This window comes from Crocodylus siamensis, chromosome 4 (genome assembly GCF_052110815.1).
Source record: "Crocodylus siamensis isolate JL-2025a chromosome 4, ASM5211081v1, whole genome shotgun sequence".
Classification (NCBI taxonomy): Eukaryota; Metazoa; Chordata; order Crocodylia; family Crocodylidae; genus Crocodylus; species Crocodylus siamensis.
In genome coordinates this window covers 225464579-225487288 of record NC_143398.1, presented here as the reverse complement: position 1 = coordinate 225487288, position 22710 = coordinate 225464579, and the positions used below count along the sequence as shown (strand labels likewise).

The window sequence follows — 22710 nt, the reverse complement described above, 5'->3', positions numbered from 1 at the left end:
TATTTGAATCCACGAACCCGAAGTTCATGAATAGCACGGGTTTCCTGTATTTGTTTTTTCATTTTTCTTCGCCTCTCCACAAAAAGGAAAGAAGTTTGACAAACATTGCTGGTCCCCAGGTGACATTCAAAGCAGAAGTGCAGTTAAAGTACAGATAAAAATAAATATTTCATTTTTTTTAAACATCCATTGCAATTTAGCTATAATATATAGAGCAAAATTGATGCTCTTTTTCATGGTTGCAAATGCAAATAGCTTTATTTAAGTCTCTGAACTATTTATCAAATAAATTTAAACTCAGTATAAATCAGGTCATCATAATAAAGATCTGACTTTGAAAACTGGTTTAAAAATATATGACATTCGAACATAGTTACAATAGAACCATCAACTTCAGTATTCATTGAATAGGAGGCCTTCTCTTAAAACAAGAAAGGCTGGCAGATAATCCAGTGAAACTACCCAACTGACTAGACATAAACAACAGTTTTATACTGACAGATGCATAGAAGGAAGCCTTTTATTTGATGCCAGAAATGTGGTGCACAACAGAATACAACAGCCCCTGCCCTAAAGAGCTTATAATTTAAACAAGAGTAGACTGGGTGAACTGTGGGGCTTAAAGGAGGTTATACTCGCATGAGTAGGATGGAGTTAATCTCTCTCTATTTATAATATACAATATATTTTGGTGTAGAATATCTGAATATAGTTATGGTACTTTTCTGGGGAAAACCTTTCAAAGGAAGAGTCTTATAAATGTTAGCTATAAGGTGCACTATTTCATATAAGTAACCTGGGTGTCCCCAATGAGTGCCCCCTTCTACTAATGGAAGGGGAAAGCCAGCAGGGCACCCATGCTGCCTGCACCTATCGTGTCTCAATAGATGAGGAACAGAAAACAACGTCTTAACCAGGCACAAATTGAATATATAAGACCTGAGGTGAATATTTGCAGGTTACAAATATATATAACTATATACATAACCATATACAAGCAGGTAAGCATAAATGATCCAACCGATATGAACAGGCAAGTATAATAATAAATGACACTCTAAAATACAAGGTGTATAGTTAATAAGCACTCCAAAGGTACACGCGCATTTCAAACAATCAATAAAACTCCAAATTATGAAGCATGGAGTTCTCTAGGGGTCCCCCTCCTTCAGAGGGTCCCTTCCTCGTGTCCTTCCCTAGTGAGGCTACCTCTCCCAGAGTGTCACTCCCCGGTGGAAATCCCGTGTCCCAAGGTGCCATGTGGGGGTTGTCCATAAGCTGCCCTGGCCTGGCTAATGTTTCTCCCGGGGAGGTCTCAGTTCCAGGCATTAGGGGAGTAGTGTGACTCATTCACATGTCTCAGTGGTTCAATCCCTCTCCAGGGGAGTTGCAGGCCTGGGCCACCTTGTGTATGCCCAGGGCCATGCTGCTCTGAATACTGCTCCCCATGCTTGGGAATTGCTCCATTCCCAGGGCCCTTGCAGTCCCTCTGAAAGGAATGGGTCCCAGAATGCCTCCTGGGTCCTCCCCTACCCATCTCTGATTGATGGGTTTTGCTCCACCTATCTCATTTGCGGTTTTTTAAGAGCCGGGCGAAGCCTAGCAAGCCTGCCACATATATTTTTAAATATTTTTTTGTTTATATATGTTTTGACATCTGTGTTATGTTGTTCAACTAGGAGGCTTGTTTCTCATATAACAAAATTGACTGCATTCATAATTCAGTCATTTTACCTCTTGCTTGAGCCATTCTTGATCATGAGTGATCCTATATAGTAGTGGTTGTCACCGTAGTTCAGTACTTCTGACGTTACAAAGCTAATATCAGAACCAGGCTCCAGAGGGTTGTATAATATATCGACTATGTTGGAATCAGTGTTGTATGAATGAGACCAAAGTCATCATCTTTTTGGCACACTGAAGTCTATTGCTGGGTTACCAAGCCCAACTATTGTAGGTTGTCTCATGAGTGAAACTAACCACAAAGGGCCAGATCCTATTCTACTTATTGGGCATCTAAATGGATTTATGTGCCTAAGTGGAATTGTATTCCACCCTGTTCAAGTCCTGAAAACCCATCAATGTTTTGCATTAACAGTTTATCAGGAACTGGAGTAGGAGGAAATAGAAACCTACTTTGGTAGGCCTAAATATGCCTAATAGGTTAAATAGATTCTACAGAGTGTCCACAAAATGTCCACAAGTCCAACTCAATCTGTAATTTAAAGCAATGTTATGATATTTCTTTTAGATAGTAGATTTGTTTAGTGAGTATTGCTGTTTCTGGTGACTAGGAAACAGTCAATAATCCAAGAAAACATTAAAGGCTGATAATTTCTGGCTCTGTATGGCACCATAGCCTTATTCAAAGTGTTTGTTTCATATAAAAAATGTCAAGAGATCCTTGTCTTTTCTATGTTTGAGCAAAAGGGAAACAAAACTTTCCCATAAGCACTCTACCATTTACTCCACCATATATTTTTCTGCAGAGAACAGTACTTACCACACATCATATGTTATACTATTATGTGGCATAATATATTTGATAAAGAGCCATAATTATAAGTCAGAGAATTCCTTGAACTTCTGGGTATCTTCATGCTCTGAGTCTGTTGCCACTTAGAGTCCCCGCAAAGCTGTGCTCTATAATTCCTCTGATAGGCCCCAGAGCATCAAGTCATAGTCAGAGGTAGTTCTCCATCTTCACATTGTTGCTGATCCCTCCTGTCATTCAAGTCAGTGAGAGTTTTGCCATTCACATAGTTTTGAGCAAAACTAAGCATATATCTTAGTCTAAAAACCTGACTTCATAGAGTAGTAGTTTTTGGCCTATCTACTGTAAAATGGAGTTTGTGCAGAGGGATTTTTTGTCAATTTGAGGGGATGCAGTCAAATACTTGCTTTCTTCTCTGCTTCATTTTTTAGTTGATTACTTTGTTTCCTCCATGAAGCAAGTATAGCCGGAACGTTGTAGCTCCTGTATAATTACCATATTTCACAGTGTACAAGTCGACGTGGAGTATAAGTTGACCTCATTTTTTCTGATCCAAAAAGTTAGGATTTTCATAGATCAAGTGTATATGTCAATCTAACTCTGTGGATCAGAAATATGGGGTCAACTTATAATGGTCCCTGCATTCCCTTACTGCAAGCCAGGCTTCCAATGGGGAGGACACATACCACGGCACTGCTTGCAGGGGATGGGGATGGGCTCGGCACTCAGTTGGAATGACCCAGGCAGCGTCGCTCACAGGGGGTGGGGCCGGGCTTGGCGCCTGGCTGAGTGGCATCTCCATGGTGCTGGCAAGGTCCTCAGGCCACATTGGGACCAGTCCCAGGTGCCATGGCTTCCAGCAACAGGGATGCCATCTCATAGTAGGGGAAGAAGGTTGGGTTGGGTTGGGGCTGGGCCAGGCTTTGGCCAGGACCAGGACTGGGGCCAGTTCTGGGGCAGCACTGGGGTGTGGTTCAAAAGTATTTATATGGTGTACAAGTCAAGGTGGAAATTTAAAGTAAATATTTTGGCTTCAAACCTTGACTTATACACTGAGAAGTATGGTACATAGTTGGGGTTGTTTTTTAACCAAAGGGTTGCAAATAGTAATGCTCCCTGGTGACATTATGTTTCTTGTATAAGTTTTTAGAAAGTATATTTTGCTGTATAGTCTGGCTTCTTGAAGCAAAACAGATCAGAGTATGGACATCAAACGTTTCTGGTTCTCTGTACATTTGTGGCCATGGCCCTTGTCTTGCAATCACGCCCCACAGGCGCTCTGGCTTTCCTCAGCCTAGTCTCTCGCAACGGTGCCCCACAGGCGCTCTGGCTTTCCACAGCCATGTCTGGCTACCCCCTTGCTTTGGGGCTTCTCTCACTGCCCCCTTGTACTCTAGGGCTTCTCAATGCTCCCTTTGCTCTGGGGCTTCCACGGCCTTGGGGCTCAGGTGGCTGTAGCCATGCCTGGCCCCCAAATCTCCTCCTTGGGGTCTTGAACCTCTTGTAGGGCTCAGGCGGCCATGGCCTTACCTGGCCTCCAATTCTCCACACCCCAAATGCTGTGCCCTCTCTGGTGCCAGGGTCCCCGCGCTACTGTGGGTCCCCAGTGAGGCCTCCTCCAACCCCTAATAGCCTCACCCAGTCCTCCAGTGTTAAACAGCAAACAGAAACTCAAGCCTCTTGGCTACAACATAAATTTGAGCCACTTGGCTATAATATTAGCCCTGCCATATCGGGGTGCTCTATCCTTCCCCCAGTCTCGCCACTATACCTGCGGTCTAGCCTCTCCTCTTTGGACAGTCCGGCAGAGCTCCTTCCTCTATGGCTGCTAGCAGCCTAGCAGGGCTAGCAGCCCTGCCTGGCCTCAGCCTGGGAATTATATAGGGGCCAGGCCCTGCCCCTTCCTGTCAGCTGACTTCTACTGGTTGCCCTGGCAAACCACAGCTGGGCTCCTTACTTACTGCTTCCTAAGTAGCAGGCATCTCAGTACCCTGCTACACACCTCCCCTCTTTATAGGAGCAGAGCACCTGCTCTGCGACGGGGGCATGTACCCCTCTGTGTCCCCCCCTCCCAATGCCTTGCCTATGAAATGAAGTAAAAAAATTTTGATGACTGCGTGGCTGTATCCATCTGTCTCAAAAACCTCTAGAGCACACCTAAGCTTACTCTCTCAGTAACTTGAAATTCAAGAGAGTCGCTCTCTGCACACACATGTGTATACGGCAATGTAAATAGAATATTACATTTGTAATATTTCTGTTTATCTTTCTCTCCATACACTTTTGATCTACAGTCACCATGCTATCTAAGCCTCAGAGGACACTGTGCCTTTTTATTGCAGGGACAATGACCTACAAAGCAGTGAAAGTCTTAACAGTGTTCAGAACCCATTGTTCTCACCTTTCCTGACTTTCTCTTTCTTAAGGGGAAAAATATAAAAAGCTGTCATCAAAAACAGCTTCACTTCTGAAGAGCAGCGGGGGTGAAAAATACTTATATTGTGTGTATATACCATAATGACTGATCTCTCATGACGTTTATCTTTATATGCGAGTGGATCCTAGATAACTTGCTTTTTAAGACAAATGCCATAACAGAGATTAGACATCAAGTATATCATACATATTTACATAAAACACTACAATGAGGTTTTAACATAGCTTTGCCGGAGGGAGATGGGTATAATATTATGTACTATAAAACGTTGACTATCATAATGATAGTTTTAACTTTATCTAAATGTAAATTATAAGAGCTGCTGGCATTATTTAGTCACTATATAAATCAAGTGAAAACCTGCTTGCAGACTAATTCCCTGGCACATCATTCTGGACATGTGACAAGGAAGGGGGATGAGACTCAGTAGACCTAAGAGAGAAAGATGACAGTGGAAAAGTTAGGTGACTGTTTAGATTTCCAAGCATTTCTTTGAGTTGCCATTAAAAAGTCTCCACTACACTTTTCTTTAGGAGGGATGGCTGGATGTTGTGTGAGAGTTGGACTCTAAATCTGCTATTTGAATAACGCTTATTGTTTTGTTATTCTGCAAGGAAATAAAAACATTATTAGTTATATGTCTTTGTAACAGTAAGGTGCCCCAGGCTGAAACTGCTGAACTATATTTTCTTAAACAAAATCATGGTAAGGGAGTGATAACCTTCCTGATTTTTTGTGATTGTTTTAGCCTTCATCCTATAAGAAGGAACATAACTATATAACACAGAGTAACCAGTACGTCCTCTTTAGCTAATCATAAAATTATATCTTTCTCCTTCATATAAACTGACTGTCATTGAAAGATCACTTGTTCTTGTTCTCAGATTAAAGGTGGTCTTAATTCATTAGAAATATACCTCTAAATTATATGCAAAGCAAATGATATGCTAAGGTGTGCCAAAGGATATATATTGTTAAATGTGACCTATTGGCAGCATTCAAGTAGGTGTGGAAGCCACTTACTATATCATATAGAATTAATCTTTCATAGAAATCATCTCTCTTATCCTATGCATGTTGTTTTATATGCAGCATGTGTAAGGGCACATGGTTTAATTGCTGCTGTCTTTTTGCCACTGTTGTGCTCCAATGCTTATCAACATTCTCTCAGCCTTGCTTATTTCTTAATAGTTTGAAACGCTTCAATACAGGATGCCGCCTACCTCTGTAAACCAAGGAATAATAGAAGAGGGGCCAACAGTGTGGGGAAATGAGGCTGCAGAAGAGTTGTAGCTGGAGAATTAAGTGGTAGTGTAACATAATTAAGAAGAAAGAGATCTGTGAATGAAAGGGGAAAAACAGCAACTGTAACAACATTATGATTTGACAATATGCTGGTTAGAAAAGGTGTAAAATGAGTGAAAAACAAGCATCGTTTGGGCAGTAGCAACAGTAAGGTGTGGCATTAAAAATATTAGGGACAAATAATAAACAGAGCAGGCCCAAAGTGGGACTTACAGCATGCTAGCACAACAGTCACAAGGTAACACATGCACTGGTAGAACAATGTACTGCGGGAAAGTGGCAGGGCCAGCTTTCTGCATCAATAGCCAACGGCCATTTATGTCTGGAGAGAGGACTGCAGTGCAGAGGAGCAATTTAGCTTTTAATTCATTACCTGTTTTAATGCTTGATTGGAATTTAAAGAGTACTAGTGAGATTTACCACTCTGAATTCTGAATAAAAGACCTTTTTTCATTCCTCAGTGAGACTCTATTATTATCTTCCTGGATAACAAAAGAATTGTTAATAGAACCAATTTAGAAGCATGAATAATATTTACACCTTCCTGTTTTTTGTTCATGTTAAAAAGAATACAGAAAAGAAACGGCAGAGTGTCCCTAAAATAGATTAGATTGAAATTGCTCTCTGATTTACGGTTTTTAAAAGCTTTTTAAGCTTTAATTAAGAAATTAGCCAAGCTGTCTTTACTTCTGACAAATGAACTTCTGGTTGAGTTCAATAAGTATTGCTAAACCTAGCACAAAATGTTTTTTTCAGTCATTTAATCTATTTTTCTACAATCCCAAACTGAAATTACCTCAAAATAAAGTAAATTTTCTGTTTATTTCAAGGCTGTATTTTTAACACATTTATCTGAGCTTTCCCCTAGCACCTGTGAAGCAAAAAATGAGGTGAAAATAGTGGTTGTATGTGTATCCCTGTCACATGAATGCAAAATGTTTGGTCACCATCACTTGTCACTTAGAGTCTGTCATGAGGAGTACAGTACAGTGTAGCATGTAGATTGATAGATGATGAAACAGGGCAATTAGGTTGTTCAGAAATTCACTTGAGCTGTTATTTATAAATTTCCTATATCTTGCTTTTCTCCTGAACACTGAAAGAATTTGGCAACATAGATCTCTTCCTCCTCACAAACGATGACATTAGGCCCAGCCCATGATATGTGCTGACAATAGAAGTTTCAAGTCTCTTTTTAAAATGTTATATTGATTGGCTAAGTTTCTAAATAGTTGTTTGATCTTGTTAAGAGAATTTATGTAAACGATATAGGCTTCCCTAATCTTCCTTTTTTAAAACATGTTTCTGGATCAAGCATACCTTATGGTTCCATAGCATGAAGGGCAGATGTGTGTTAACTGTTTGAGGGTGAGAGCAGAGTGAAAAGGAAACACATTTTCTGGCCTTACTGTTTGCGGTGTGCTCAGCAAAACCAATGCCTGTGGCTGCAGAACAGATGTTAGGATTTAATTTGCTTAAACAAAAATGAACTCCAGACATATATATACAGACTTGGGTACAGACTGGAAATGGTCATTGCCTCCACTTATTTACAAATTTTTCATATTTTCATAGTTGGTAGGATCGGAAGGGACCTGAGCAGATCATCAAGTCTGATCCCCTGCTATGGGCAGGAAAGAGTGCTGGGGTCAAATGACCCTGGCTAAGTGACTGTCTAGCCTCCTTTTGAAGACCCACAGGGTAGGAGCCAGCACCACTTCCCTTGGAAGTTGGTTCCAGATCCTAGCCACCCTGACAGTGAAGTAGTGCCTCCTGATGTCTAGTCTGAATCTACTCTCAGCCAACTTATGGCCATTATTCCTTGTTACCCCAGTAGTGCTCAGGGGAACAGGGACTCTCCCATTGCCTCCAGATCCCCTCTCAGCCTTTTCTTGTGGAGGCTGAACAGATTCAGGTCCCGTAGCCTCTCCTCATAGGGCCTGCCCTGTTGTCCCCTGTTCATGTGAGTGGCCTCCTCTGGACCCTCTCCATGTTGTCCACATCCCTCCTGAAGTGCGGCGCCCAGAACTGGACACAGTACTCCAGCTGCAGCCTGACCAATGTTGCATAGAGGGGGAGGGTCACTTCTTTGGACCTGCTCGTCATGCATCAATGAGTGCATGACAAGATGCGGTTAGCCTTCTTGACTGCGTCCTCACATTGGTGGCCCATGTTCACCTTGGAATCAGTAATGACTCCAAGATCCTTTTCTGCCTCTGTACTGACAGGAATGGAGTTCCCCAGCCTGTAGGTATGCTGATTTCTAGTGTCCTGATTCCTCAAAGCTTCAGCAAGGTGGCCTCTTTGGGGAGGTGAGCTTTCCACGTATTACTCACCCATTTTTGTCTCCGTTTTGGTTACGAAGTGGAAGGGGAATCCCTGTCAATTGATTTTACCCTGGCTGGGTAGAAGGAAATGGTACAGCTGCCTGAGCAATGATGTAATTGAAAGTGAACTCCTTTTTTTTTCTTCCCCAGCTGACCCAACTTTAGTGAATGAAAATGAAGACTGCATATACTTTTCTGGGAATTCTCTTGGGCTCCAGCCAAAAAAAGTTAAAACTTACCTGGATGAAGAACTGGACATGTGGGCTAGAACGTGAGTAATTCCATTGCACGTAAAACATTAACCACTCTCATACCAAGGCAGTTCTTTATTTTACCTTGGGAACTAGCGTGGAGCTGTTTTCATAGAAGAATGTAACATTAAAACCAAGCCCAAGAGAAAAGTAATACATATTTAGCATCTTCCTAGCAATATTTACATCTTCTTTAAAACATGATTTATAACATAGGCAAAGAGAAACTTCCAGCTGAGATAATCCTAGCTCAGCTCTTATTGGCTTACCAGTAGGGTTGCTCCTATTTGGCTCATCTGGGAGTTCTTAAGCCGGAAGAGCTGAATTATCCCAGTGAAAGTTCTGAGTGGGTTTATATTCAGAGAGCACATACTTATTTAGTCACTGCTGCTTTCCAATATACAGGATTTGATTTCAGTTCCCATGATTTTTTTATTAGTATTTTAACTACTTGTGATTCATTCCAGGTGAGCTTAAACCAGTCACTTCCACCTTTAAGTGGAACCCAGCGAACGGAACTGCCAATATTGGCAGTTCTTAGATGCTCTTGATTCATGCCTAGCAGTCTTCTCTGCCTGGCATAGTCTGAGCAAAAACTAAAGTATGGATTAAAACAGGACTGTCTAACTGGCAGTTTCCAGTTGCTTGCGGCCTATGGGCTCCCACCTGGATACCCCGCTCGTGTTGTTCCAGCTGCAGCAGCAGCAGCCAGGGTCTTGGGGCTCCCCATCCCTTCCCTGGCTCCTGCTGCATGCTATTTGTCTCTGCCCCAAGGGGTGTGGCAGCATGGCACAGCACAGCCTCAGTGCTGGGGAGCCAGCATCCTGGAGCACTCATGAAGTACCATGCCACAGGGAAGCCTGCTGAAGGTAAGGCAGGCTTCTGCACTGGATATCACCTGTCCATGTGTGCATGTGTCCACCTGCCTACATGGGGCATGCAGCCTGGGGGGACCCTTGCACCCCAGTACTGCCCGTTGCTGTGTGATCACTCAATTGGTGCAGCCCTTGGGGCACGTGGTCCCTGGCTGCTTCGAAGCGTGACAGCCCTGGATTGAAACAACCACTGAAGTATAGACTTAGCTTAAGAAGAGTTGATGAATTTGCAACATAAGGGACTTCACAAACATCACCATACACACTTTACAAAAGGAATTTATTAGAAAATGATTAAATTTGCAATTCAACCATAAGTAACATGACAGCAGCTACTGCATTTGCTAGGTATGCGGTTGTACTAACGCCAACACCTGAAGACTCACAGAGGACCTCCCTCTGACACTTAGTATGAGCTATCCGTAGCTCCATTTCCTGACATGAATCTGTTTTTGTAAAAGTGGGAGTAGTATGAGTACTTCCAGCACAGATCTGGTATAGGAACATCTGGAGAATTACTAGCACTAAGGGGCTTTACTGATAGAACCATGTGAATTTTAAAATGGATAGGAGAAAAAGAGAGAAAATGGAAGTACTTAGAGCAAGAAAGATAGAGGAGCTGGAGGAGGTTCCTAAAGACAACAGTTCTGAAGTTGTCCTTTTCTATTCTGTGGTTCTGTCTCTAGTAGCCAATTACTTGTCTTCAGATATGTATCTCTTGCTTCACTCATCTTTCTAGTATGTCTTCTCAAATATATTCCTGATCAGGATGGTCAAAAATTTCCAATTGTCTTTTATTTTTACATGAAAACTAGGTTTGCAGATAAACAAAAGTTCTCACAGAAAATGTCTGCTTTTCTTTAATGCACTAATTTTTCATTTGAACTCAAAAAACTGATCATTTTCAGAAATTTTTGCTAAAAAAAGTTGAAACCTTTCGTGCCCATTCTTAAGCTGTTCAACTACATTGGCACAGTCAACCCTTCCTAAAACTTCTGCTATCTCACTAATGGAGGAAAAGTAAGGGAAAGAGCATAAAGCAACACAACTGGGGAGAGAAGGGACAGAACTGTTGTTACTGTCAACAATTGCTTCCGTATCCTCTTAACAAATGCGGTTTAAACAGTTATTGGTCAGGTTAAATAGCATGGTCTTTTTCTGTTTTCAATGGTGACCAACATCTATATATGCAACTGGAGAGGAAGGGTGAGGAAAAGTATAAAGTAGGGATGTAAATGGCCTTTTAAAAGTTATCCATTTAACTTGTTATATCAGTTAAACCACTGGTTTTCAACTTGCTATCTAGGAACCCCTTGGGGTATTCAGACTATGTCTAAGGAGTCCACACAACAAGATTATAGTCAATCAAAAGTATGAGAGTACCCACATTCACATTGAAAATTTCCAAAGGGGCCTGAAAATGAAAAAAGGTTGACAACCAATGGGTTAAATGGTTAACTGATAGCACATACCTCCAACACTAGTTTAGTGATCTCACTGTTCAACTGGCACTGTGTGGGCCCCAGGCCATTGGCAGGGAGCCATGGGCAGGGGGTAGCGGGCTGTTGCCAAGCTGCAGAGCTGTGGGTTCCCTTAAAAGGGGCTGGGGCTGCAGATGGAGCTGGGGCTGTGCACCTCTCCTGTGCCTGGACCCCACTGCCATGTAGAAGGAGGGAGGTGCCAGGCCCCCTTCAGCAGCAAAACTCCTGGCCTCATGGTGGCTCTACCCAGCCCTAGGTCATTCCTGAGTGGTGGAGGTGCAGCAGCTCCAGTCTGGGAGGCCACTGTTGCAGCCCTAATGCTCTCCCGGGACCCCTGCTACACTGCCACCCTTCAGGAACTGCCCTAAGGGAGCCATGCTCACTACATGAAGAACTGGTGGTGACCCCTCAGACCCAACATCACTCTGCTATGGCACCCCCCTCTTCAGCTGCTGTGGCACCCCCTTAGGCCAAGCCAGCCATGTGCTCGGCCCTGCCTCAGGTCTAGGCCAGGCCCCATGCAGCCCCCACACCATAGATAGGAGGGGAAAGGAAGCAGAACACCCAGTGGAGGCTGCCATGCTGGTACCAGACCCCTCTGAGCCCATAGTAAGATTGGGAGGGCCTAGCCCGGCAGCGCAAAGGAATCTTCCAGGCCTGGGCCATGGCAGTACAAGTGTGGTGGGAAGAACAAGAAGCCCATCACTCTGCCTGAGCCTTGCTGCTGTGGGCAGGCTGGACTGACCCAGTGAGAGGCCAGGAGTCTCACCACTGTGACGGGAAAGCTCTACCCAACCCCGCTGGGGGTGACCTTCAGGCACCTCCCTCCCTCTCTTCCCATGACAGCAGGGTCTAGGAACAGGAGAGGTTCACTGCTCCGGATCCATCCACAGTCCTAGCCCTAGCCCCAGGCCATGTGGAAGCAAGCCACAGGTCCAGAGCTGGGCAGTGGCACCTAGTGGCTCGGCTCCACTGACTGCCCTGTGCCTTCCCACCAGCGGCCTGGGGCCCATGCAGTGCCAGGTACACAGTGAAGACCTAAGGGGCTGGGTCCATTCCTGCTGGAGGTCACTGAATGGTATAAATATAATTGTTGTTTAACCATTTACGTCCCTAGTATGAAGTATATATAATTGTGAGGGGAACAGAGGTTGAAAGGGAAAAGAATGCCCAAGTGAGTAAGGTGGTTGGAAAAAAACAAGAGGAAAAGATGATAATTTTACTGAGCAAAGGAATGGGGTGAACAGCTGTTATTTCATGGTAGATGGGAGTTGGTGATCCTGAATAGGGAAAGTGTGTTTTGCTAATTGGATAACCCTGTTTCATTAGGTAGTTGGCACATACAGAAGCTTTATAATGCAAATGTGGAAGTGTAGCATGTACCTGTTTTACTCTTTGAAATGTGAAGGTTCAAGTTGGCAAGGATGGTTTGTTTAGTTAGTTGTGCTTTTGTAGGGAATGAAAAAAATGTTGGGCTGAATGAGTGCAAATGAATTGGAGCCTTGGGAAGCACTCTTTCCTCTTGGTTATTCATTTAGTTCAGCTCTGCAGTTTCCCCAGTCATTAAAAAAAATTGCAACCCTGTTCATTTCCGTATGATTATCATACTGTATCAAGGAAACAGCAGACTTCTTTCAAAAGGTTGCAGTCAGATAGCATGCTTATCTGTTAGAATGATGCAGAGAGTGCAAGCATATTTCAGCTCCCTTACTCTCCTTTTTCATTGGTTCCCCTTCCATTCTTGTGTTTGTAACAACGAAGGGGACTCCCCCCCCCCACGACAACTATAAACATCTTGAAGGGGAGGTGATTCAGAATGATGATGTGAAAGATCAAAAAGTACAATCAAAACAATAGCTATATTTGGGGGGGGGGAGGAAGGAGTAGGAACAGCTAAACATGATTTCATACCATTGTAAAAGAGGAAACAAATCTAGCAGTGCTGTTTGCGAAAATGCAGCTTGGCTCGAAACATGCTCCTCAGAAAATATGAAAAAAAAAAATATCAGATAGTTAAAAAAAATAAAACCCTGTTAGCTGCAGACACCTAAGGCAATTGAGAATGTCAAAATAAGGTCAGGCCAAAATAGCACTAAAACAATTTCTACTTAGAGAAGCCAGCAGACACACATGTGCACAGAGGACGAGATTGCAAAGGATATTCAAAATGGGGCCTTTCATCTATAAACCACCAAGCACAACTAGGAGAATATAGTCCAAATCAATTGGGCCTAAAGGTTATTAGCAATCTTGGCTTTAGTAGGTGGCAGAAGGAGGTTGGTGCGGGACGGGGAGTTTAGACAAATAGATAGCAGGCATCAAATGCTTTACATACTAGATGCCTCTTTCAGGAGGATTAAAAACAACCTGGTGAATGTAGCATTTTACCCAGGCAGTAATTTTGTGGATTGGATCTTTCTTGTAAATCCATTTGTGAGATTTTTCTATCTGTTGGCTAGTGTCTTGGGGAACTCTTTTAAATAAGTCTCAAGCCTGGACCATTTCGACAGTTCTTACTCTTTACAGCAATAAGCAGCAGTGAAAAAGGAACTGTCTTCCCAGTAGCTGCAATCCAAGGCAGAGTAGCAAATAGCCTTAGCTGTGTGTGACAATCACGGTGACAAATAGAATAAGGATTGGAGAGCAACTGGAAACTGCTTGTTTCGGTTCTCTTTATTCTTTCAGAATATGCTTTTCTTCCTGAGTCTGGCTTAGGCTTCTTTGCCTTTCTCCTGTACATTGGTGCTTCTCTCCCTTTCTTCCCTTGGGCTGGTCCTCAAGATCATTTAACTCCTCCTACCTGCATACCTGTGGCCTTCTCCTGTAGGAATTCTTGAGATTGGATGAGAAAGTCTGAGAGGTTTTGCCCATTCTGCACTGTGCAGAATGCTCCTTGAAGTAAGAAGAAAAAAAAATGCAGAAAGAGACCAGTCCTCCAACTGCCCAGAATAGCCAGTAGTCCACTCGTTTAGAGCATTCATGTGGGGTAAGAGGCAATCAAGACCTGATCTGAATCAGGCAGAGACTTTTTGACTGTTCTGTCATGGCATCTGACTGCATCCTGTTAGACCTGCTTCACTTTGTATAAGTTATTGAGCAGTCACTGGGGCAGGAACATGAACATCCCAGGCACATGCCCTAGATACCACAATAAAGAATCAGTCTCTCTGATCCAGTTTTATTGAAGTAACATAGTTCTGTCATTAAAGTGTCTGCAGGTCAGTAGTGATAGTATTTGCCTGGGTTCAAGAGGAGGACTAGTGTAGAGGTTTTCTGTGCCCATTAGTTCTTCTGCTGTAAATCAGCAGATAATTGCAGTTAGGGTACCAGTATGGACAAATACCAGAGACTATTAATGTGTTTTAACACCAGGAATCTGTATTTGCTTTGATCAGGATTAGACAGGATAATCTGAGAGATACCAGCAGCCACAAAAGCCTTTGCACTGGAGGTGATCTCATTGTTATTACTGCCTATGAAACTGTATCAGTGTTATCAGCAGTCAGAAGGTTTCCAGAAGAAAGCGTAGCGTAGACACGGATAAATGGATGAAGTATTCTCTTTCTCAGTTTCTTCAGAAAGCTGTTGTCTCTCAGCATTTCTGCTAACATTATGGTATATACACACAATGAAAGAATCCCTAGCCATCCTCAGTGCAGATGAGGCCTTTAGGGTATTCTAATCTTCAGGGCCTGAAAGCTCTCAACATCTAAAATACCAGTATTAAAAACCTAGGTAGTTGTAACAGCTGGAGGCATTCAGAACATTTCTAATGCATGACAATACAGCACATAAGAATAAAAGCTGTCACATTTTCCTTGCCTTCTGCCCCTAATCCCTTCAAAATTACAAAGACATAATGAACATCCCTTTTTCATTAAACTAAAACAGAGTATATGAGTTGATGGAAATAGGCATGTAAGATGAGATTCTTGCATTCTGAGGAAAAAGTCTGTTTTTTACTAGGTTATATACTGGAGTCTTTATTTCTTGTGGTTTTACCTTCATCTTACTATTCCATGTAACCCTTTTTTTTCTCAATGGGTTTTTGTTGGGGTTTTTTTCTTTTCAAAATTAAGGACCTATATTGCCTCACAAAATAACTTTGCTTTGCCACTTGCAAAGGAAGTCTAGGATCCTGTTGTTTGTAGTTGTCCGGGAAGGAAGACATTCAGTCTCCACTTAAACAAGTTCAGATGAAACTGGCAGATCCCTAAAGTCGGTATTTGAATTAAAGCCCTTTAGCCATCACCTGTGAAATACTGGTTTTATGTCAGAAATCGAGTTCCTTGTTCCTTAGTGAGCTTGCAGTCAACGGGGGGGGAGAGCATACCAAGGAACCTAAAGGAAAACATGTGGCATTATGAGGTCTTACCAAATTGCAAATAGAATGATAACTACATTAAAATTAATTTGCACAATGTGAAACTTGTACAACAGGGAAACTTACACTGTAGCTTAACTAGTAATTCTGTTTCAATGGTTCTTTGTGTTTTGATGGACCATGTTGTGTTCATTTATCTGGGTACCCCTGCTTCTATCTCTGTTGCCTCATAAGGCTGTGGCAGAAACAAAATGAGACAGCAGGATATCTGTGCCTGATGTATATTGAGTATAGTGCCAGAAGCATTGCAGTTGTTACTGTATCCTTAAAGATTATTACCCCCAGTGTCTATCAGAATTAAGAGTGGGGTGGCATAACATCCAGAGATATAAATTCTCCCAGGCAGCGCATAGAATTTTACAACCTAAGTGTAATAGGATGTATTGTGCCATCAGCAAAGGCTACAGAGTTCCATGTGATTAAAATAAAAAAGGATCCACGAATATGCCTTTAACTACCATTTTAGCTGTAATAATTTTTGTCTCTTAGCATTTATATTGGCCGGCAGGAAGGAGACAGGCTGCAAGCTGTGCTGTAATAATAATAATATGAATAACAGTAATTAATACTGTCTTCACCTCCTCCACTGTGCTTACATTTTCATGCTTTCTTCTCCCAAAATAAAAATATTCTCATTCTCAAGGTTCATAGCAGTTTCCATGATAACTTGGAAATTAGTTCTGAAAACGTGTTACAATGCTGTATGCTAGTAAAGAGAGTTTCTCCACGAAATTCACGAGGAAGACATTCACGTCGATTAAAAAGGAAAAAGCTAAAGACAATGAATCCCACAGGTGATTGGGTTCTTTTGGATTTTTTTTCCCCCCCACATTCATCTATACTTAGTATGCCCTTTCAGAACCATATATCTTTTCAGTAGTGAGAGGTTCTTTAGCCCAAAGAAAACCCTTCTCTAGCTGTGGAGCTAAACCTTAGTTGGTCACTATTTTACATTTAGGAAGAGTATTGAAGGAAAGTTAGTAATTAGTGCCCCTCTATATGTAAAGCATATATATTTCAGGAGGGGAAAGGTGTAGTGGGGAGAAAGGAGGGAGTAAATACCATATTTACTGGAATATAATACAGTAACTATAATATAATTATATGATATAATATAATGATATATACTTATATAAAATACACTGAAATATAATATAATTATATCATATGATGTAATACAAAGCCTTGAATATAACATGATCCTGCAATAATTAGATCTACACCTGGAAAATTTATAAATGTATTATAATTATAAAATCTAATTATTGGAGATTAGCTTGAATCCTGCCCTCCTGACCGCTACAGCAGAAAAAATAAATCTCAAGGGCCAGGTAGCTCTCTTACACTCTGCCCCACTACCTTAAGTTTTAGCACAGGTACATAAACACAATTTTAAGCAGCACTCCTCTAGCTACTTATATATAGTACAATCTGTATATGATGTTAGTCCAAAGGCTCATGACCTACCATATCATTCATTGAGCTGCATCCTACCAGAGTCAACAGCATTTCAAGCCATGGTGACCCCACGGCTCAGCTCCGCTCAATATGTGTGTGTGTGCCAGATTTGTCCCTTCCTCCTTCCCCCGCCCCAGCTGACTAGGCCCCATTAATGATTGTACTGGGTATTCTTATCGTACGTCCTGGGACCCTCCAAAAATGCAGTTGAGGTGTAGGGCAACCTGGTCCAGCTCCATTTCATAGAGCGTGGGGCCAAGCTAATCATCTGTGATAGGATGAGAGTCTAGGTGAACTGTCTGGGGCTCTGTTTTGTGATGTTTGCCAGGCATTCAAGGCTAGGGAAGAATCATTGGCATTTTTGTAACAATTGAAAAATTGTAGCATGTGGTTTAGATGTGTCAGACGCCTACATCATGTGTGTATGTATCATTGGAAATGGGAAAGAAAGGAGCAGCTCAGCTGTGGGAGTGAAGAGGAAGTTGAAATGTATTCAGTGCACTGGCTCACCATGACTTCAAAAAGAATCAGTGCTGAGTGGGACTAAGCTCAATGGCCCCTACAATATATCTTATTCAGATAGGCTGCACTGACTTATCTTTGTGGTATATTCAGTATGTTTGTCCAATATGGTCCATGTGTTTTGTAGTCATGCTCTGTACTGGCTATATTTACTTAACTTCATAGCTGGTTTCTATTCCTGAGCACATGCTGCCTTTGAACAATTTGATTGCAAAATGTCCAAATAACAGGTAGGAGAGAGGGTACAGGAGGAAAAATATCTTAACCAAGGGAGGATCTGAGGCTGATGGGATTTACAAAAAAAAATAAGTAGGCATGATGGGTAAGGACCCCTCTGAAGTTGGTGGATGGATCATGTCTTAATATGCCAAAGAGATTCTGAGGAGTTTGAGAGAACATTGTAAGGCTGTTCTCCCTTTGAAGGCTTATTTTGACCACAGTTCTTACTCTCCTTTTTATTTACTTGTTTTTTTCCTTTTATCACAGCTTCTAGTTTCCTTCCTCTCCTCCCAGTTCCCAAATGATTTAGTTTCTCTTCTGAAGTAGCTTTACACTTTTTTAGTTCAGCTGTATGCAGTCTGGCATTTCAGATTCCACACGTATCCCATGGTGTCCTGCAAGGAAAAAAAAAATACAGAGAGAGGAGTCCCAGGGCAATGTTCTTCTTTACTATCACCAGTAGTTTTTTTTAATTACCAAACACATCTGTATATGAATCTTTGCAATATTACATGTATCAGTTTTAAAAGTATTGTTACCAAAAACATGTTTCCTTTTTAAAGTAGGGCTGGCTTCAAGTTATATAGTTCAGATCCAAATGCGGATTTCAAACGCTCCACAGCAATGAGGTGTTCAGGTGGAGGGAGCTGGTATGGTCCACTATAAAAAGAATAAATTTGTAATGTGGCTTAGATGTGTCCAATGCCTACAAAACTTCATGTGTATGAATCTGGAATTTAGGTTTGGGTCCCCGTATCGCTCTCAAAAATTGCTAGGTAGCACAGAGGGAATAAAAAACATTTGTTGAAAGACCTGGTTGGTTCCTCCATGAATTAACTAAATGTTATTTTTACAACATGGTGAATTTAGCAGATTATACAGTAGGGACAGACATCATTAATGGCAAGAATTTCTGCTAGCCAGGGGCAAGAAAACTCTTTGTCCTTCCTTCTCTCTACAGTATCCCTTGTCAATATGGATGTTGACTTGCCTAGATGGTACATGACTCCTTAGATCTGGCAAGACTCGGACTCCATAGACTTGGAATAAAATCTGTGTGCTGGTTTTCAGTTCTGTAGGAAATAGTACAGCTGGGAAAGTAGCTTTGGGGGCTGCTATTGCTCCTCTAGTGTGCCCAGGAATGATGCCTACTCTAGTATATCCAGCTACCCTAGCAGTGTGAGACAGCACTGATGCAAATTTATGTTCTGTCCCACTCACTCACAGCCACCCACCAAGTCACAATCTTGAATGTACTCTAATCCTAAAACAGTGCAATTAAGTACTGTACATATACAGAACATGTAACAGGCATAATCAAGCCTTCTAGGATTTGCTAAACTTCCATCTTAGTTTATTGGGTTGTTTGGAAGGTTTGTGCCAAAAATGTCTTGAGGCATTAAGAGAATAGAAATTCTATTAGATGCCATTTAATCTGTTTCTTGTTTGTATCTATTTATGATTAGCTTGTGTGATGTAAGAAACATATTTTGCTGAGACTATGCAAGCCAATCTGTGTGTGTGGGAGGTGGGGTGAGACAGGGTGGGAAGGGGTCGCCTTTCAACTTGTTATTAGGAATGCACCAAAGGGAACAGCATACCTTAGCATCGCCTGTTTCTTTTCCCTTTTAGAGGTGTTCATGGCCATTCCAATGGTAAACGCCCATGGATATTAGCAGATGAGTGCATTGTGGAGCTTATGGCTAATATAGTTGGTATGTATGAATTGGAGAAAGAACATACTTTTTGAGAGTGTACCTTTTTGTTTTCTCATGCCTTAAAATCCAGAAAAGTTACCTCCAAAACCTTATTTCTTCCACTATTTTGTTTTATAGCAGTCTTTCCAGATGTTCAGTACATGGAATAATGCTTTATTGCAAGGCTTGATTTCAGAGATTTATGTACACAGTAATGTATGACCACTTGTATATCATGAAACTAATTGCAGTGGGAGTTTCCAAGTTCATCATAAACCACCTGAACTAATATATGAAGCTAAAATCCTTTTAAAGGGCAGTTGGCATCATTGAGATGTTCTTTTCAAAGGAGGGATAGAGTGAATCAACGATTGCTATCTAAAGTTGTTCTGTTTTTCTTCCCTCATCTGGCATTGAAACCTGACATGTTTGATACTTATTTCTTTCATCCAAGTGGGCAGCCAGGGCAGAACTAGCTGAGAAAAGAGAAGACTTGGTGATAATGCTTGTAAGGTTCAGTTCATTGGCTTCAGGAATCTGCCAGGCTGAAGGGCCCTAAGGAAAAACACACTTGGGCATCCCAGAGACAGAAAGTTAAGTATGGACAGTGCTCACTAGGGTCTCAACATAGCCAGGTCCAATGAAGTAGACTTAAGACAAAGTAATTGCTTCCATATGTAGTTGCTGACTACTACAGTTAGGATAAAGGTGAAATGAAATGGTGTTGCATTTCTCTCCCGTCATGTGTTTTCTCTATATTACACCAAGAAGTTGAGGTTAGATTGGAAGTTAGTTGGTATCAGTTTTGTACCAGCTGTAGTTGACCCTCAACACTGACCAGCTAAACTAAGAAAAAGTTGTTAACCTGTGTCTACAAGGAAAAGGTTATGTAATAATACATATTACTTGATCTCAATTCAACCTATAACTTTCTCCTATTATAGACAAATTATAGACTGAGTGGGGAATCCATGACCAAACAATAAAATAGGAGGTTGTAAATTAAGGAATCTGAACATGATGGAATGCTTGGAGAATATTAGAAAATGCTGAACATCTCATCGATGATTCCTTACAAAGTTGATTTAGCTGTTTGGAAGCAAATCTTTCATATAATCATAGATGCTAGGGTCGGAAGGGACCTCAACAGATCATCAAGTCTGATCCCCTGCCTAAATAGGAAAGAGTGCTGGGGTCTGATGACCCCAGCTAGATGCCTATCCAGCTTCCTCTTAAAGATCCCCAAGGTAGGGGAGAACACCACCTCTCTTGGGAGCCCATTCCAAATTCTGGCTGCCCTTACCATAAAGAAGTTTTTCCTGATATCTAGCCTAAAGCTGCTCTCTGTCAGTTTGTGACCACTGTTCCTTCTTACCCCAAGAGGCACCCTGGTGAACAGAGCATCTCCAATCCCTCGCTGTGTCCTCCTAATGAATTTGTAGGCAGCCACAGGATCACCTCTCAGCCTTCTCTTGCGGAGGCTGAAGAGGCCCAAGTCCCTCAGTCTCTCCTCATAGGGCTTGTCCAGAAGTGGCCCTTCGCTGGACCCTCTTGAATCTATCAACATCCTTCTTGAAGTACAGCACCCAAAACTGGACACAGTACTCCAATTGCGGTCTGACCAATGCTTCATAGAGGGAAAGTATCACCTTCTTGGTTCTATTTGTCATGCATCTGCATCTGATGATTTCATCACACTGACAACTCATGTTCATCTTGGAGTCCACTATGACTCTGAGATCACTTTCTGTTTCTGTGCTGCTGAGAGGGTCACTTCCCAGCCAGCAGGTGTGCTGAATATTTTTGCGCCCTACATGCAGCATGCTGTACTTGTCCTTGTTGTACTGCATCCTATTGTGTACTGCCTGTCTTTCTAACCTGTCCAGGTCTGCCTGCAATCATTCTCTACCCTCTGAAGTTTGCACTTCACCCCACAATTTAGTATTGTCACAAACTTGGATAGATTACACTTCACACCCACATCTAAGTCACTGACAAAGATATTGAACAGTACAGGTCCAAGGTCCAAACCCTGCAGGACTCCACTACCCACATCCTTCCAGGTCGATTCCGACCCATCTACTCCCACTCTCTAGGTGCACCCGCTAAGCCAATTTGCCACGCACTGGACTGTGTAAACATCTATGTCACAGCCTCTTAATTTATTAATGAGAATAGGATGAGATACTGTATGGAAGGCCTTCCTAAAATCCAAGAAAGTGACATCCACCTCTACTCCTGTGTCTAAGCATTTTGTGACCCTGTCATAAAACAAAACCAGACTGATCAGGCATGATCTGCCTACTACAAATCCATGCTGGTTGTTCTGCTGCATTATTTTTCCCACTGTACTCCCACAAATATGATCCTTCATAATCTTTTCAAAGACCTTTCAAAAGGATGGAGGTGAGACTGGCTGGCCTATAATTACTCAGATCCTCCTTCCTCCTCTTCTTGAAAATAGGGACCACACTGGTCCTTTTCCAGTCCTCCAGGACCTGACCTGAGTGACATGAGAGGTCAAATAGCCACACCAGTGGTTTGCTGACACCGGCCAATTCCTTCAGTACTCTTGGATGCAGCTCATCTGAGCCTGATGTCTTGAGCACATCCAGTCCATCCAAATGACTCTGCACCAAGTCAGTGTCGACAGTTGGTGGGCTAGTGTCCCTCTGAGAACCCATTAGAAGGCTTATCTTGAGCCCTGTTCAGGAACACCAAGGCAAAAAACTCATTGAATAGCTCCGCCTTGTCCCCCTACCTGTCACTTATTGCTTCTTCTTGTTCAGTAAGGGTCCTATGCTGCCCTGTGCCTTCCTTTTACTCCTTACATACCTAAAAAAAAACCTTTTTGTTGTCTTTAATTTGTGTTGCCAGCCTTAGCTCTGTAGTTGCTTTGGCTTTTCTAACTACCTCCCTGCAAGTATGGACCAAGTAGGTATACTCCTCTTTGGTAGCTTCCCCCTGCTTCCACTTCCTATATCCCTTCTTTTTTGCTGTTAGGCTCCGCTGGATTTCCCTGTTTAGCCAAGGAAGTTTTTTGGCTCCTTTCCCTCTTTTCCCTCATGCTGGGATAGTCTCCCTCTGTGCCCGAAGGTTCGCTTCCTTTAGAAATGACCACCCTTCCTGGACTCCCATCTCACCAATACTCTTATCCTGCAGTGTGTCATAGACTCCTAAGCACACTGAAGTTAGTCATCCTAAAGTCAAGTACTTCCACCCTACTAGTTATCTTACCTATCCTACGCCATATGGTGAAT

At 42.2% G+C, this 22710-nt stretch overlaps 1 protein-coding gene across 1 annotated transcript in view; it reads left to right on the top strand.

Moving 5' to 3' along the window:
- The window catches only part of KYNU (kynureninase), a 100663-nt gene that overhangs the window by 13008 nt on the left and 64945 nt on the right, over positions 1-22710 (top strand). Inside the window, exons 4-5 of the mRNA XM_090045825.1 lie at positions 8714-8834; positions 19386-19468. Of these exons, the coding sequence (XP_089901951.1) occupies positions 8714-8834; positions 19386-19468 (204 nt within the window). The remainder of the gene's footprint in view (positions 1-8713; positions 8835-19385; positions 19469-22710) is intronic.